The sequence below is a fragment of the Oncorhynchus mykiss genome, chromosome 7 (assembly GCF_013265735.2).
Source record: "Oncorhynchus mykiss isolate Arlee chromosome 7, USDA_OmykA_1.1, whole genome shotgun sequence".
In the NCBI taxonomy this organism is placed as follows: Eukaryota; Metazoa; Chordata; class Actinopteri; order Salmoniformes; family Salmonidae; genus Oncorhynchus; species Oncorhynchus mykiss.
In genome coordinates, this window is record NC_048571.1 from 28,247,548 (window position 1) to 28,263,689 (window position 16,142).

Below are 16,142 nucleotides of genomic sequence, written 5' to 3' on the forward strand. Positions count from 1 at the left end.
GTGATGGTTGATCTTCTGAAAGGTTCTCCCATCTTCACAGAGGAATTCTTGAGCTCTGTTAGAGTGACCATCGGGTTCTTGGTCAGCTCCCTGACCAAGGCACATCTCCCCTTAATGCTAATTTTGGCCGGGCAGCCAGCTCTAGAAAGAGTCTTGGTGGTTCTACACTTCTTCCATTTCAGAATGAAGAACTGTGATGTTTGGGACCTTCAATGCTGCAAAAAAAAATTGGTATCCTTCCTCAGATCTGTGCCTCGACACAATCCTGTCTCTGAGCTCCATGGACAAATCCTTCGACCTCATGGTTTGGTTTTTGCTCTGACATGCACTTTCAGCTTTGGGACCTTGTATAGACAGGTGTGTGCCTTCCCTGTCCGGTCAATTTAATTTAACACAGGTGGACTCCACTCAAGTTGTAGGATTATCTCAAGCAGGATCAATGGAAACAGGATGCACCTGAGCTCAATTTCGAGTCTCATAGCAAAGGGTTTAAATACTTATGTAAATAAGATATTTCTGTTTTTTATTTTTAATACATTTGCAAACATTCTGAAATCCTGTTTTCGCTTTGTCATTATGGGGTATTGTGTGTAGATAGATGAGCATTTTTTTTTTGAATGAGGCTGTAACTTAACAAAATGTGGAACAAGTCAAGAGATCTGAATACTTTCCGAATGCACTGTGTATATTATATGATGTTATATTGTATACTTCTTGATCAAGGGTTTAAATAATTTTGTAGGTGACTGGATGTGCAAAAATGTTATTCTCAATGCTGTAGACATTTCTAGAAGTCAGTTATGCTTCATGCATGTTTAGAATGAAATGGAATCTATTTGTGACCTCTGGGCTGGAAGATTCCCTTTTCACATATATGTAATTGAAAACTGTATGCCCACCTCCTTTTCCAAATCAGTGTGCTTGTTTCCCTTTTTCTTCTAGAAGCAGAAGAGAAGCGGACAACAAGCAGCAGTATGGAAGATGTAAGTAAAGATATGTGTACAACTCTATTTGGTGTAGGATGAAGTTGCCCCTAGACACTGATCTTTGGTCAGTTCTTCGTTTTTGCCACTGGTGGTTAAGGTTAGGATTCGGAGAGGGGAAGCTGATCCTAGATAAACTCAGCAAAAAAAGAAATGTCCTCTTACTGTCAACTGCGTTTATTTTCAGCAAACTTAACATGTGTAAATATTTGTATGAACATAACAAGATTCAACAACTGAGACATAAACTGAACAAGTTCCACAGACATGTGACTAACAGAAATGGAATAATGGGTCCCTGAACAAAGGGGGGGTCAAAATCAAAAGTAACAGTCAGTATCTGGTGTGGCCACTTGCTGCATTAAGTACTGCAGTGCATCTCCTCCTCACGGACTGCACCAGATTTGCCAGTTCTTGCTGTGAGATGTTACTCCACTCTTCCACCAAGGCACCTGCAAGTTCCCGGACATTTCTGGGGGGAATGGCTCTACTAGCCCTCACCCTCCAATCCAACAGGTCCCAGACATGCTCAATGGGATTGAGATCCGGGCTCTTCGCTGGCCATGGCAGAACACTGACATCCCTGTCTTGCAGGAAATCATGCACAGAACGAGCAGAATGGCTGGTGGCATTGTCATGCTGGAGGGTCGTGTCAGGATGAGCATGCAGGAAAGGTACCACATGAGGGAGGAGGATGTTTTCCCTATAACGCACAACGTTGAGATTTCCTGCAATGACAACAAGCTCAGTCCGATGATGCTGTGACACACCGTGACGGACCCTCCACCTCCAAATCGTTCCTGCTCCAGAGTACAGGCCTCGGTGTAACACATCATTCCTTCGACCATGAACACGAATCTGACCATCACCCCTGGTGAGCGACTCGTCAGTGAAGAGCACATTTTGCCAGTCCTGTCTGGTCCAGCTACAGTGGGTTTGTGCCCATAGGCGACGTTGTTGCCGGTGATGTCTGGTGAGGACCTGCCTTACAACAGGCCTACCAGCCCTCAGTCCAGCCTCTCTCAGCCTATTGCGGAGAGTCTGAGCACTGATGGAGGGATTGTGGTTTCCTGGTGTACCTTGGGCAGTTGTTGTTGCCATCCTGTACCTGTCCCACAGGTGTGATGTTCGGATGTACCGATCCTGTGCAGGTGTTGTTACATGTGGTCTGCCACTGCGAGGATGATCAGCTGTCCGTCCTGTCTCCCTGTAGTGCTGTCTTAGGCATCTCACAGTACAGACGTTGCAGTTTATTCCCCTGGACACATCTGCAGTCCTCATGCCTCCTTGCAGCATGCCTAAGGCACATTCATGCAGATGAGCAGGGACTCTGGGCATCTTTCTTTTGGTGTTTTTCAGAGTCAGTAGAAAGGCCTCTTTAGTGTCCTAATTTTTCATAACTGTGACCTTAATTGCCTACCTTCTGTAAGCTGTTGGTGTCTTATCAACCGTTCCACAGGTGCATGTTCATTAACTGTTTATGGTTTATTGAACAAGCATGGGAAACAGTGTTTAAACCCTTTACAATGAAGATCTGCGAAGTTATATGGATTTTACTAATTATCTTTGAAAGACAGGGTCCTGAAAAATGGAAGTTTATTTTTTTACTGAGTTTATGTACCTTGGGAAACTTCACCCTGGACTATTGTCTGAATGTAGTGGGAGGACTCTGACTTTTACCATCATCTATGACATTCACACCCAATCCCAAACTGATTTCTAACAACTAGCCCCTAACCCCCTAGGTACTTGTTTATATCTTTCAGGATTGGAGAGGTGTAAACATAAACATGGCCAAAATTTCAAGACTATCATGACAGCAAAGTTTAACAATTACCATATTGCTTAGACCGATTCAATCCTTCTAGATCTACATGCAACGCAGAGGGGTAAGGCCTATGGGTTAGATTGGGATTAGAGGCTATCGTCAGGCGCCAGGGCTCCCTTTTTGCAGGTTTTTACCAATGTGACATGCTGTGGAATATTGCCATGAGAAACCTTCTGATTCATGAACAATCATTGTTGACCATTGTGTTGTTGTTTATGTTGTGAAATACTAGAGTCTGATAGACTTCCTTCTCCTAGACATCATTTCAGTAGTCCTCTGGGAGGTTCTTTTATGGAGGCACATGGTTTCTTGAGAGGTTATTTTTTGGAAGCACGTCTCACCCGGTACCTTTGATTCTTGTCATCTTGAAATAGCTGGAGTGAAACTAGATGTTTTTTATTTGGTTTACTCCTCTCTTCCCATCAGCTCCAGGGTGCAGATTTGTCCCCAGCACAGAGGAAGCAGAGCGCCTTCATTCCGCCAACTGTGAAAGGTACCACCATAATGCCCACCTCAGCCATTTCATGAGTACTCTAATAGTTTCTACTAGATACACACCATAACAGGCATAGAGGGTATTCATTCTAACAATGCAATATATTTTCATATGATTTGCCTTTTTTTTAGGGGGAGGGCAATTGCAGCAATTCGACCATGAAGGCCTTATTCACGCAGTCTCCTCTGTTCAATTAATGTTGAGATGTGTATTTTACTTGAACTCTGTGATGCATTGATTTGTGCTGCAATCTGAGGTGCAGTTAACACTAATGAACTCATCCTCTGCAGCAGAGGTAACTCTGGGTCTTCCCTTCAAGTGGCGGTCCTCATGAGAGCCAGTTTCATCATAGCGCTTGATGGGTTTTGCGACTGCTTTCAGTCGTATTGACTGACCTTCATGTCTTTAAGTAATGATAGACTGTAATTTCTCTTTGCTTATTTGAGCTGTTCTTGCCATAATATGGACTTAGTATTTTACCAAATAGGGCAATCATCTGTATACCACCCCTACCTTGTCACAACACAACTGATTGGCTCAAATGTATTAAGAAGGAAAGAAATTAAAACAAATGAACTTTTAACAAGGCCCACCTGTTAATTGAAATGCATTGAGAGAATGCAAAGAGTGTACAAAGCTGTCATCGTGGCAAAGGGTGGCTACTTTGAAGAATCTCAAATATAAAATATGTTTAGATTTTTTAACACTTTTTTGGTTACTACATGATTCCATAAGTGTTATTTCATAGTTTTGATGTCTTCACTATTAGTCTGATGTTGGAAATAAAAATAGTAAAAAATAAAGAAAAATACTTGAATGAGTAGGTGTGTCCAAACTTTTGACTGGTACTGAATATATTATTACTATTACTAGTATGTTACACACACACATGCAATACCTAAAATTTACTTGATGTTGGAGGTCAGGCTGATTACCCTTTACATTTTACATAACTGTAATAGAATACAATGAATCATCTTTATAATAAACCATGCTCTATACTCTAGAACTGATGAACTTAAACTACATGGATTGGACCATAGTCTCTTGCAAGTCCCACAAATGCGGAGGCAGTGTGTGAAATAACACAATTCATATAAACTGGACAGAAATACCATTGGACTCAAATGAACCATCTTCTGCAGAGCCATTACCTCAGCTGGGAAGCAAAGAGAAATGTGGGTGTTTTTTCCGAAGAGGTAGGGGGTGAGCGCTAGGATCTCCATGCTGACTCACTTTAACAGAGCAGCTCATTCCTGGAATAGTTCTGCTGCTTAACGCTAAATGCGTCTTTATCTCTGTTATTGATCCAGCCAGAGTGGGCATGCAGTAAATGGCTGCAAATGGACTGGTGGTGCACGCCCAAGGCTGAGTTGTGTGCAGGCACTTAGCTAGCTACCTTGAGCCACTCTGTAACAGAGCTGTAATGGACTTCCAGTTGCTCTGCTACTGCGGGCATATCAAGTGTTTGAGCATCAGTTAATTACAAATACTTTTCTGTGCAATGCAATGCACACAGTTTTAAATGGTTCATGATGAGTATTGTAGCAATGTGTCAGGGAATGTGGTGTCTTGGGTGATTAGTTAGTTGAACCAAATAGTGGAATAGGTTAATATGTTGTATTTTTATTATTTCACCTTTATTTAAGCAGGTAGGCCAGTTGAGAACAAGTTCTCATTTACAACTGCGACCTGGCCAGGATGAAGCAAAGCAGTGCGACAAAAAACAACAACACAGAGTTTCACATGAGATAAACAATAGTACAGTCAATAACAATCGAAAAAGCTATATATAGTGTGTGCAAATGGAGTAAGGAGGTAAGGCAATAAATAGGCCATAGTAGCGAAGTAATTACTATTTAGCAAATTACTACTGGAGTGATAGATGTGCAGATGATGGTGTGCAAAAGAGCAAAATAAAGTAAATAAAAACAATATGTGGATTGAGGTAGGTCGTTGGATGGGATGTTTACAGATGAGCTATGTACAGATGCAGTGATCGGTGAGCTGCTCAGATATCTGATGCTTAAAGTTAGTGAGGGAGATATAAGTCTCCAACTTCAGCAATTTTTGCAATTAGTTCAGGTCATTGGCAGCAGAGAACTGGAAGAAAAGGCGGCCAAAGAGGTGTTGGCTTTGGGGATGACCAGTGAGATATACAGTGCCTTGCGAAAGTATTCGGCCCCCTTGAACTTTGCGACCTTTTGCCACATTTCAGGCTTCAAACATAAAGATATAAAACTGTATTTTTTTGTGAAGAATCAACAACAAGTGGGACACAATCATGAAGTGGAATGACATTTATTGGATATTTCAAACTTTTTTAACAAATCAAAAACTGAAAAATTGGGCATGCAAAATTATTCAGCCCCCTTAAGTTAATACTTTGTAGCGCCACCTTTTGCTGTGATTACAGCTGTAAGTCGCTTGGGGTATGTCTCTATCAGTTTTGCACATCGAGAGACTGACATTTTTTCCCATTCCTCCTTGCAAAACAGCTCGAGCTCAGTGAGGTTGGATGGAGAGCATTTGTGAACAGCAGTTTTCAGTTCTTTCCACAGATTCTCGATTGGATTCAGGTCTGGACTTTGACTTGGCCATTCTAACACCTGGATATGTTTATTTTTGAACCATTCCATTGTAGATTTTGCTTTATGTTTTGGATCATTGTCTTGTTGGAAGACAAATCTCCGTCCCAGTCTCAGGTCTTTTGCAGACTCCATCAGGTTTTCTTCCAGAATGGTCCTGTATTTGGCTCCATCCATCTTCCCATCAATTTTAACCATCTTCCCTGTCCCTGCTGAAGAAAAGCAGGCCCAAACCATGATGCTGCCACCACCATGTTTGACAGTGGGGATGGTGTGTTGCTTTTACGCCAAACATAACGTTTTGCATTGTTGCCAAAAAGTTCAATTTTGGTTTCATCTGACCAGAGCACCTTCTTCCACATGTTTGGTGTGTCTCCCAGGTGGCTTGTGGCAAACTTTAACCGACACTTTTTATGGATATCTTTAAGAAATGGCTTTCTTCTTGCCACTTCCATAAAGGCCAGATTTGTGCAATATACGACTGATTGTTGTCCTATGGACAGAGTCTCCCACCTCAGCTGTAGATCTCTGCAGTTCATCCAGAGTGACCATGGGCCTCTTTGCTGCATCTCTGATCAGTCTTCTCCTTGTATGAGCTGAAAGTTTAGAGGGACTGCCAGGTCTTGGTAGATTTGCAGTGGTCTGATACTCCTTCCATTTCAATATTATCGCTTGCACAGTGCACCTTGGGATGTTCAAAGCTTGGGAAATCTTTTTGTATCCAAATCCGGCTTTAAACTTCTTCACAACAGCATCTCGGACCTGCCTGGTGTGTTCCTTGTTCTTCATGATGCTCTCTGCGCTTTTAACGGACCTCTGAGACTATCACAGTGTAGGTGCATTTATACGGAGACTTGATTACACACAGGTGGATTGTATTTATCATCATTAGTCATTTAGGTCAACATTGGATCATTCAGAGATCCTCACTGAACTTCTGGAGAGAGTTTGCTGCACTGAAAGTAAAGGGGCTGAATAATTTTGCACGCCCAATTTTTCAGTTTTTGATTTGTTAAAAAAGTTTGAAATATCCAATAAATGTCCTTCCACTTCATGATTGTGTCCCACTTGTTGTTGATTCTTCACAAAAAAATACAGTTTTATATCTTTATGTTTGAAGCCTGAAATGTGGCAAAAGGTTGCAAAGTTCAAGGGGGCCGAATACTTTCGCAAGGCACTGTACCTGCTAGAGCACGTGCTATGGGTGGGTGTTGTTATGGTGACCAGTAAGCTGAAATAAGGTAGAGCTTTACCTAGCAAAGACTTATAGATGACCTGGAGCGAGTGGGTCTGGCAACGAATATGTAGCGAGGGCCAGCTGACGAGAGCATACAGGTCGCAGTGCTGGGTGGTATATGGGGCTTTGGTGACAAAACGTATGGCACTGTGATGGACTGCATCCAGTATTCTAAGTAGAGTGTTGAAGGCTATTTTGTAAATGACATTGCCGAAGCCGAGGATCGGTAGGATAGTCAGTTTTACAAGGGTATGTTTGGCATCATGAGTGAAGGAGGCTTTGTTGCGAAATAGGAAGCCGATTCTATATTTAATTTTGGATTGGAGATACTTAATATGAGTCTGGAAGGAGAGTTTACAGTCTAGCCAGACACCTAGGTATTTGTAGTTGTCCACATAGTCAGAACTGTCCAGAGTAGTGATGCTAGTCGGGTGGGCGGGTGCGGGAAGCGATCGTTTGAAGAGCATGCATTTAGTTTTACTAGCATTTAAGAGCAGTTGGAGGCCACGGAAGGAGTGTTGTATGGGAATGAAGCTCATTTAGAAGTTTGTTAACACAGTGTACAAAGAAGGGCCAGATGTATACAGAATGGTGTCGTCTGTGTAGAGGTGGATCAAGGAATCACCCGCCCGCCCGCACCCGCAGCAAGAGCGACGTCATTGATGTGTACAGAGAAAAGAGTCAGCCTGAGAATTGAACCCTGTGGAACCCCTATAGAGACTGCCAGAGATCCGGAAAACAGACCCTCCAATTTGACATACTGAGAAGTAGTTGGTGAACCAAGTGAGGCAGTCATTTGAGAAACCAAGGCTGTTGAGTCAGCCGATAAGAATACGGTGGTTGACAGAGTCAAAAGCCTAGGCCCAGTCGATGAAGAGGGCTGCACAGTACTGTCTTTTATTGATGGCAGTTATGATATCGTTTAGTACCTTGAGCGTGGCTGGTGTGCACCCGTGACCAGCTCGGAATCCGGATTGCAGAACGGAGAAGGTACGGTGGGATTCGAAATGGCCAGTGATCTGTTTGTTAACTTGGCTTTCGAAAGGCAGGGCAGGATGGATATAGGTCTGTAACAGTTTGGGTCTACAGTGTCTCCCCCTTTGAAGAGGGGGATGACCGCGGCAGCTTTCCAATCTTTAGGAATCTTGGACGATACGAAAGCGAGTTTGAACAGACTAGTAATAGGGGTTGCAACAATGGCTGCCAATAATTTTAGAAAGAGAGGGTCCAGAATGTCTAGCCCAGCTGATTTGTATGGGTCCAGGTTTTGTAGCTCTTTCAGAACATCTGCTATCTGGATTTGGGTGAAGGAGAAGCTGTGGAGGCTTGGGCAAGAAGCTGCGGGGGGTGCGGAGCTGTTGGCCGGGGTTGGGGTAGCCAGGAGGAAAGCATGGCCAGCTGTAGAGAAATGCTTATTGAAATTCTCGATTATCGTGGATTTATCGGTGGTGACAGTGTTTTCTAGCCTCAGTGAAGTGGGCAGCTGAGGAGGTGCTCTTACTGTCCATGGACTTTACAGTGTCCAAAAACGTTTTGGAGTTAGAGCTACAGGATGCAAATTACTGTTTGAAAAAGCCTTTGCTTTCCTAACTGACTGTGTGTATTGGTTCCTGACTTCCCTGAAAAGTTGTATATCTCGGGGACTATTCGATGCTAGTGCAGTTCTACACAGAATGTTTTTGTGCTGGTCGAGGGAAGTCAGGTTTGGAGTGAACCAAGGGCTATATCTGTTTTTAGTTCTACATTTTTTGAAAGGGGCATGCTTATTTAAGATGGTGAGGAAATTACTTTAAAGAACAACCGGGCATCCTCTACTGACGGAATAAGGTCAATATCCTTCCAGGATACCCGGGTCAAGTTGATTAGAAAGGACTGTTCGCAGAAGTGTTTTAGGGAGCGTTTGACAGTGATGAGGGGTGTCGTTTGACCGCGGACCCATAAAGGATGCGGGCAATGAGGAAGTGATCGCTGAGATCCTGATTGAAAACAGCAGAGGTGTGTTTGGAGGGCAAGTTGGTCAGGATAATATCTATGAGGGTGCCCGTGTTTACGGATTTAGGGTTGTACCTGGTGGGTTCCTTGACATTTTGTGTGAGATTGAGGGCATCTAGTTTAGATTGTTGGACTGCCGGGGTGTTAAGCATATCCCAGTTTAGGTCACCTAGCAGAACGAACTCTGAATATAGATGGGGGGAAATCAATTCACATATGGTGTCCAGGGAAGAGCTGGGAGCAGAGTGGCGTTTATAACAGGCTGCAACAGTGAGCGACTTATTTCTGGAGAGATTCATTATTTCAATTAGAAGTTTGAACGGTTGGGCATAGATCTGGAAAGTAACATGTAATGGTGTGTGCGTTTCTCATATGGCTCATTCCTCTGATACTTCTCTGTTGCCATCACACTATTAATTATGCTTTTATTTACGACATTATTTCCCCTCTTATTTTCAACCAAACTATAGTTTATCTCCTTGGTTCAGTTTCAAAGACCCCTCAAACATCCACATTAGCACATTATTATTAATGAATGTTTAAAATGTATTAGCTCAGCTGTCAGCTTCCCACCATAGGCGATGCTTCTGTGTTCCCCTGTCGAGTTCAGAGCTACAGATGGTGATGGACCAAAACTTTCAGAAACCGGAACATCTAGAAGAGGGCCTCTGTGAAAACACTGACCAGCTCAGCCCAATCACAGCCCAGCACTATGGCAATACTGCCCAACAGGCTAATCATAACGGGTCTGATGAGCCAAATGGCAATGAGCTGTATGCCAATCACCGCCTGCTAGCCAATGGGGGCCTCCCAGTCGCAGACAGCAACTGTACTGGGGGTAAGTGTGGCTCAGTGTTTGCCGCTGTCCCACCTCACCTTAAAAACGAGGAAACTATTTGAAATCTCCATGTTTTCACAAAGGACACTAAGTTGCTTATCACCTGCACCATCATCCACAAAACAGCAGTTTTAATCTTCTTTATACAAAATATCATAAACACATAATGAAAATATAATAAGGATCAAGATGGAAGATGTAAAGTTTGTGCTGTACTCTCTATTCCTCTTCAGATTTGGGGGGGGGGGGTGAATTCTACAACATGTTACTAATATATCTCTTTTCTCTTTCTCCCCCTCTTTTGTTTTCATTTTATACCATTATTATTGTCATTATCATTTTTGTGTTATTATTAGAGACTTCTACAAGTCAGCAGGGCAATCTCTCCAGTCCCACGTCTATCTCTCGATAACGTCACTCTGTTTTGTCTTTCTGTCTATTGCTTGTTCCTGGGTTGTGTTCATTAGGGCATAAAACATAGTGAAACGTTTTGCAATGGCAAACGACAAGTTGACATAGTACCTCTACATCTCTTTAAGCTTCAAAAGTTTTACTCTGTTTTGTGCCTACTGAACAAAACCCTGGTCCTCTGTTTCCTCTTCTAATTATACAATGGTTGTTATCCCTGGAAGTTATGTTTCCATAAACTATACAGCTCCAGCTCTCCTGATGTACGAAGTGTCTCAGAAGTGTATGATTTGATTATTTTCATTGCTTATCCAACTGGATGTTACATCATTTATGTAATTAGTGAGGTCTAAGACATCATTCAAATGACATTTTTGTTCAGAACTCTTTCTGGTTTGTTTGTTAGTTTTTAGTCAATTTATACTGTAGTTGGTCTCTTGGTATTAATATGTTGGTATGTACTGTTCTTAAGATTTATCTTGCAAAAATGAATGGAACTTGTTCAAATAAAATGTATTTTATGAAATGCCACATAATTCTCTGGTACATTGAAATAACACAAGGATTCACAGTACAGTAAACGGATAGGGGCCCGACTAGCACAGCAACACCATGAAAATACCGATGTCTGGCTTTGGTGCGCATGAGTCAGCATTCCCATAGCTGTAAAAGCACAAACAAAACTTCTAGCACCTGACACAAGCATAAAACATGTCATATAGATTCCAATTAGAGGAGCGAGACAGAGACAGAGAGACAGAGACAGAGACTGACTGACTGACTGACTGACTGACCAACCGACCGACTGACCGACTTACTTACTGATGGGACCATGTTAAGGACATACTTTTACGCACCTCTGACCCTTACCAGTTGGGACACTGTGGGAAGGCAAAAATCCTGACCTCTGATCTCAGAGCAGTAGGGATAGACACATTCTTCTCCTTATTGGGCCAATAATGGCTCAGTTCTTTGAGAGCACTACGTCAGCTCTGACACTAAGTAGAGAACAGGGGTTTAGGTTTCTCTAAAGAGGGCAGTGTAAACCATAAGTACTCCAGAAGGGTGGTGGGTGACCTCATGGAACAATTAGATGATTCCCAACAGGAGGGTTATTATAAGTATGCTTCTGTCCGTCTTAGGCCTTGATTCAATCAGATCAAGCATTAACCAGCGATAGCCGACACCCGCATAGCTGATGTTTTGCTGTCGGAGGTGTAACTGCGTTGGAGCTGTCAAATATGAGAGCAGCTGCTCATGGTCGTTGTCACAAAGCCACACCCATCCCACTTGTGTTAGAAGTTCAGAACAAGAAAGTGTAGAATATATAGAAATAATGAGAATTTCTATTAGCCTATTTGAGGTCTAGATTACATCTGAAATTCCAGTGTTTTCCCTTGTAAACATGGTTGTGTGGTATTTCTCTTAATGTGACTCTGTGCAGTTAATAGCAATGTCCACTTTAAGTATAATGCCAGGAGCTGCTTCAGTATTTGACAGAACTAATGCAGTTCCACCTCCGACACTGCCATAACATTGGATCTGACTGAATAGTATGCGGTATCTGTCGTATATACAGTGCCAGTCAAAACTTTGGACACCTACTTTTTCAAGGGTTTTTATTTATTTTTACTATTTCCTACGTTGTAGAATAATAGTGAAGACATCAAAACTATGAAATAACACATATGGAATCATGTATTAACCAAAATCCTGATGACAGCTTTGCACACTCTCTGCATTCTCTCAACCAGCTTCATGAGGAATGCATTTCCAACTGTCTTGAAGGAGTTCCCACATATGCTAAGCACTTGTTGGCTGTTTTTCCTTCACTCTGCAGTCCAATTCATCCCAAACCATCTCAACTGGGTTGAGGACAGGTGATTATGGAGGCCAGGTCATTTGATGCAGCATATTCACTCTCATTGGTAAAATAGCCCTTACACAGCCTGGAGGTGTGTTTTGAGTCATTGTCCTGTTGAAAAACAAATTATAGTCCCGCTAAGCGCAAACCAGATTGGAATGCGTATCGCTGCAGGATGTTGTCGTATCCATGTTGGTTAAGTGTGCCTTGAATTCTAAATAAATCACCAACAGTGTTACCAGCAAAGCACCCCCACACCATCACACCTCCTCCTCCATGCTTCACGGTGGAAACCACACATGCGGAGATCATCCGTTCACTCACACCGCGTCTCACAAAGACACGGCGGTTGGAACCAAAAATCTCCAAATTGGACTCCAGACCAAAGGACAGATTTCCACCAGTCTAATGTCCACTGCTCGTGTTTCTTGGCCCAAGCAAGTCTCTTCTTATTATTGGTGTCCGTTAGTATTGGTTTCTTTGCAGTAAATCGACAATGAAGGCCTGATTCACGCAGTCGACCCTGAACAGTTGTTCTTGAGATGTGTCTGTTACTTGAACTCTGTGAAGCATTTATTTTGGCTACAATTTCGGAGGCTGGTAACTCTAATGAACTTACATCTGCAGCAGGGGTAACTCTGGGTCTTTCATTTCTGTGGCGGTCCTCATGAGAGCAAGTCCTTAAAATGTTCCGTATTGACTGACCTTCATGTCTTCATGTAATGATGGACTGTCGTTTCTCTTTGCATATTTGAGCTGTTCTTGCCATAATATGAACTTTAAGAAAAATAGTTATATCTTCTGTATACCACCCCTACCTTGTCACAAAACAACTGATTGGTTCAAATGGATAAGATGGAAAGAAATTCCACAAATTAACTTTTAACAAGGCACATCTGTTAATTGAAATGCATTCCAGGGGACTCACTCATTAAGCTGGTTGGGAGAACGCCAAGAGTGTGCAAAGCTGTCATCAAGGCAAAGGGTGGCTACTTTGAAGAATCTCAAATATAAAATAGATTTTGATTTATTTAACACTTTTTGGGTTACAACATATGTGTTTATCTATAGTTTTGTCTTCACTACTATTCTACAATGTAGACAATAGTAAAAATAAGAAAAACCGTTGAATGAGTAGGTGTGTCCAATCCTTTGATTGGTACTGTATGTTGGTTTATAAACAGTGTATGCACGTTAAAGGGGAAGTTCAGGATTTTACAACTTTTCCCACTGACTACCCAAAAAAGCGTAAGAAAAACTGTGATCTGTGGTTTTGTAGTTAATTTAATCTGATTGTCATAAGGTTCCATGACATTGTCCACACAGGGCATCTGAATAAACAAAATACATTTTGATGATTTTCATAAAATATGGGGTGTTTTGTTAAACTTTTGTACACTTGTGGTGTTCCCGGTTATCAGGAATCAAGGTAAGACCCAAGTGCAGACTGTGTGGAGTAACAATGTTTATTGTAACCACAGAGGCAGGTAATTGACAGGTCAAGGCAGGCAGGGGTTGATAATCCAGAGCAGAGGCCAAGGTACAGGATGGCAGGCAGGCTCAGGGTCAGGTCAGGCAGAGGTCGGTAATCCAAAGATGGAGTAAAGGTACAGGACGGCAGGCAGACTCAGGGTCAGAGACAGGCAGTGGTCAGGCAGGTGTGTACAGGGTCAGGACAGGCAAAGATAAAAAATAATAATTTTAAAACAGGAGGAAGAGAAAAAGAGAGACTAGGGACAAACAGGAGCTGCGACAAAACGCTGGTAGGCTTAAACAAACAAGACGAACTAGCAACAGACAGACAGAAAACACAGGTATAAATACACAGGGGATAATGTGGAAGATGGGCGACACCTGGAGGGGGTGGAGACAAGCACAAAGGACAGGTGAAACAGATCAGGGCATGACACTGGTCAAAAATGACCGGTCATTAGAAATGAATGAGTGAGACTACAATTAGTGTATAAAATTGAGCACATGCCCATTCATAAGATGGACACACTTCCTCTCCCAGACCCCCACATGCATGTGTGTTTGAGCACACACACACACACACCTCACTCCCCTTCTTGGCTTCTATGTCAACCCCCACGGGAACCTTTCCCCAATAGAATCTTTCCCCCATGGGAACCACAACTATTAGCATTCTCACAAACAATTGCAACATTGTTTCAACAATATATAGATATTTTCTTGTGGCTCTGGTATATAAAGCTTTTTTGAGGCCTTACTCACAATTGATTCTGTGGCAGCACAATGGCCAAACGATATACTTTATGCGAGGCTCTTGATCATATCTTTGATCATGACACTGGTGAGGAGGAGAGAATCCTTGTTAAACTTTGACACAAAGTAGTCTGTGATAAATTAACATGAAACCAACACAACAGGAAGGTTAATGAGCTTCTTGATATGCCACACCTTTTCAGGTGGATGGATTATTTTATCTTAAATTAACAAATTTGTGCACAACATGTGAGAGAAATAAGCATTTTTGGGGCATATGGAACGTTTCTGGGATCTTTTAGTTCAGCTCATGAAACATGGGACCAAAAATGAATATGTTGCGTTTATATTTTTGTTCAGTATATATGGTGGAATTTGTTTGCTGCAAAGGCTATATCAAATAATGCATCTGTCCAAGCCATAACTACCCAAGCCAGAACCCCCCATACCTTTAAGCGAATGCTTTTAGCATGGCCCCTAATGGCCATCAAAAGGAAATTGAATCAAACTGAGTGCTGTGCTCCTCTTCATTAGACAAGACTAGAGCGTTAGGTTTCAGCTGACACATCCATGATGGGTCCATATTTCCAGAGGGAAACCTGCCAATTCTCCATCTGTCTGACTCTTCTTGTCTATTATTTTGTAGCCAACATGTACTACAGGCCTAACATTATGTTCAAGGCACAAACCTTTATGTTAACCATATGCTTTGGCACTATTTCTTGTTTGGATATTTTTGGAGAAAATAAACACATTTGTCCTTGTACATGTTTATCCTTGCATGTTACAGAGCACAGTGCTAGATGATTCATTATTAAATTCCATAATCCATATGGTGCCAATACAGCATAACAATGTGGCCTATGCAGAACTGATTGTTGAAAATAAAACATTGTGCTGCAGTAAGTACCCTACCTTTAATAAATAGCTGAAAATAATGCATTTACAAAAAATAATAGTACTGATACTGAACATGAGAGACACATTTGCAAACTTAGATCAAGGGCTCTGGGGCTCCTCTTCCTCTTCATTTATTACTGTACTCTCTCCTGTGAAGACATATCACACACCAGTCACAATAACGTCCTTTACACACGCCTGTCACCAAGGTAACATGCCATTTGTCTTAGGGGAAGGATGTACAATATCATTTCAACATTTGTCTGCATTAGAATACTATGGATGTAAAAATCCAGCTGAATCCAAATGAAGCAAAAGGTTGGAATCCTAATGTACTGTGATCTTCTTGTTAAAAAGATATACACTCAACACACCTGTGCACACAGTGTGTGTGTGTGTGTGTGTGTGTGTGTGTGTGTGTGTGTGTGTGTGTGTGTGTGTGTGTGTGTGTGTGTCTGTGTCTGTGTGTCTGTGTGTGTGTGCGTGCGTGTGTGTGTGTTCGCAAGTGCACATGGCATTTGTCTGTCTGTGTCCTTGTGGTCAAACTCGAGATGGGTGTTTCTGGGGTGCGTCCACCCCTTTGTCTACAGAGGAGGGCCAGCAGTCCTGTGGTAGGGCATTATGGGTATCATCCAGTTCATTTAGACCCTCTGTATCTTCTGTTTGGTCTATATCATCACTCCTCTCCATAGCTGTCTGTGTCAGTGAAACCTTTGACCCCTCTGTGACTGTGCTCGACTGGTCTCGTCCATGCTCCTTTCTTTGACACAACCTCTCTTTGC

The 16,142-nt window shown here is 42.3% G+C and overlaps 1 protein-coding gene across 1 annotated transcript in view; it reads left to right on the forward strand.

Moving 5' to 3' along the window:
• LOC118965275 (protein phosphatase 1 regulatory subunit 1C-like) overlaps positions 1 to 10,895 on the forward strand; it is a 36,818-nt gene extending 25,923 nt beyond the window's left edge. The window contains exons 3-6 of the mRNA XM_036983104.1: positions 943 to 983; positions 3,238 to 3,304; positions 9,735 to 9,962; positions 10,319 to 10,895. Of these exons, the coding sequence (XP_036838999.1) occupies positions 943 to 983; positions 3,238 to 3,304; positions 9,735 to 9,962; positions 10,319 to 10,374 (392 nt within the window). The 3' untranslated portion in view covers positions 10,375 to 10,895. The remainder of the gene's footprint in view (positions 1 to 942; positions 984 to 3,237; positions 3,305 to 9,734; positions 9,963 to 10,318) is intronic.
• The last annotated feature ends 5,247 nt before the right edge of the window (positions 10,896 to 16,142 follow it).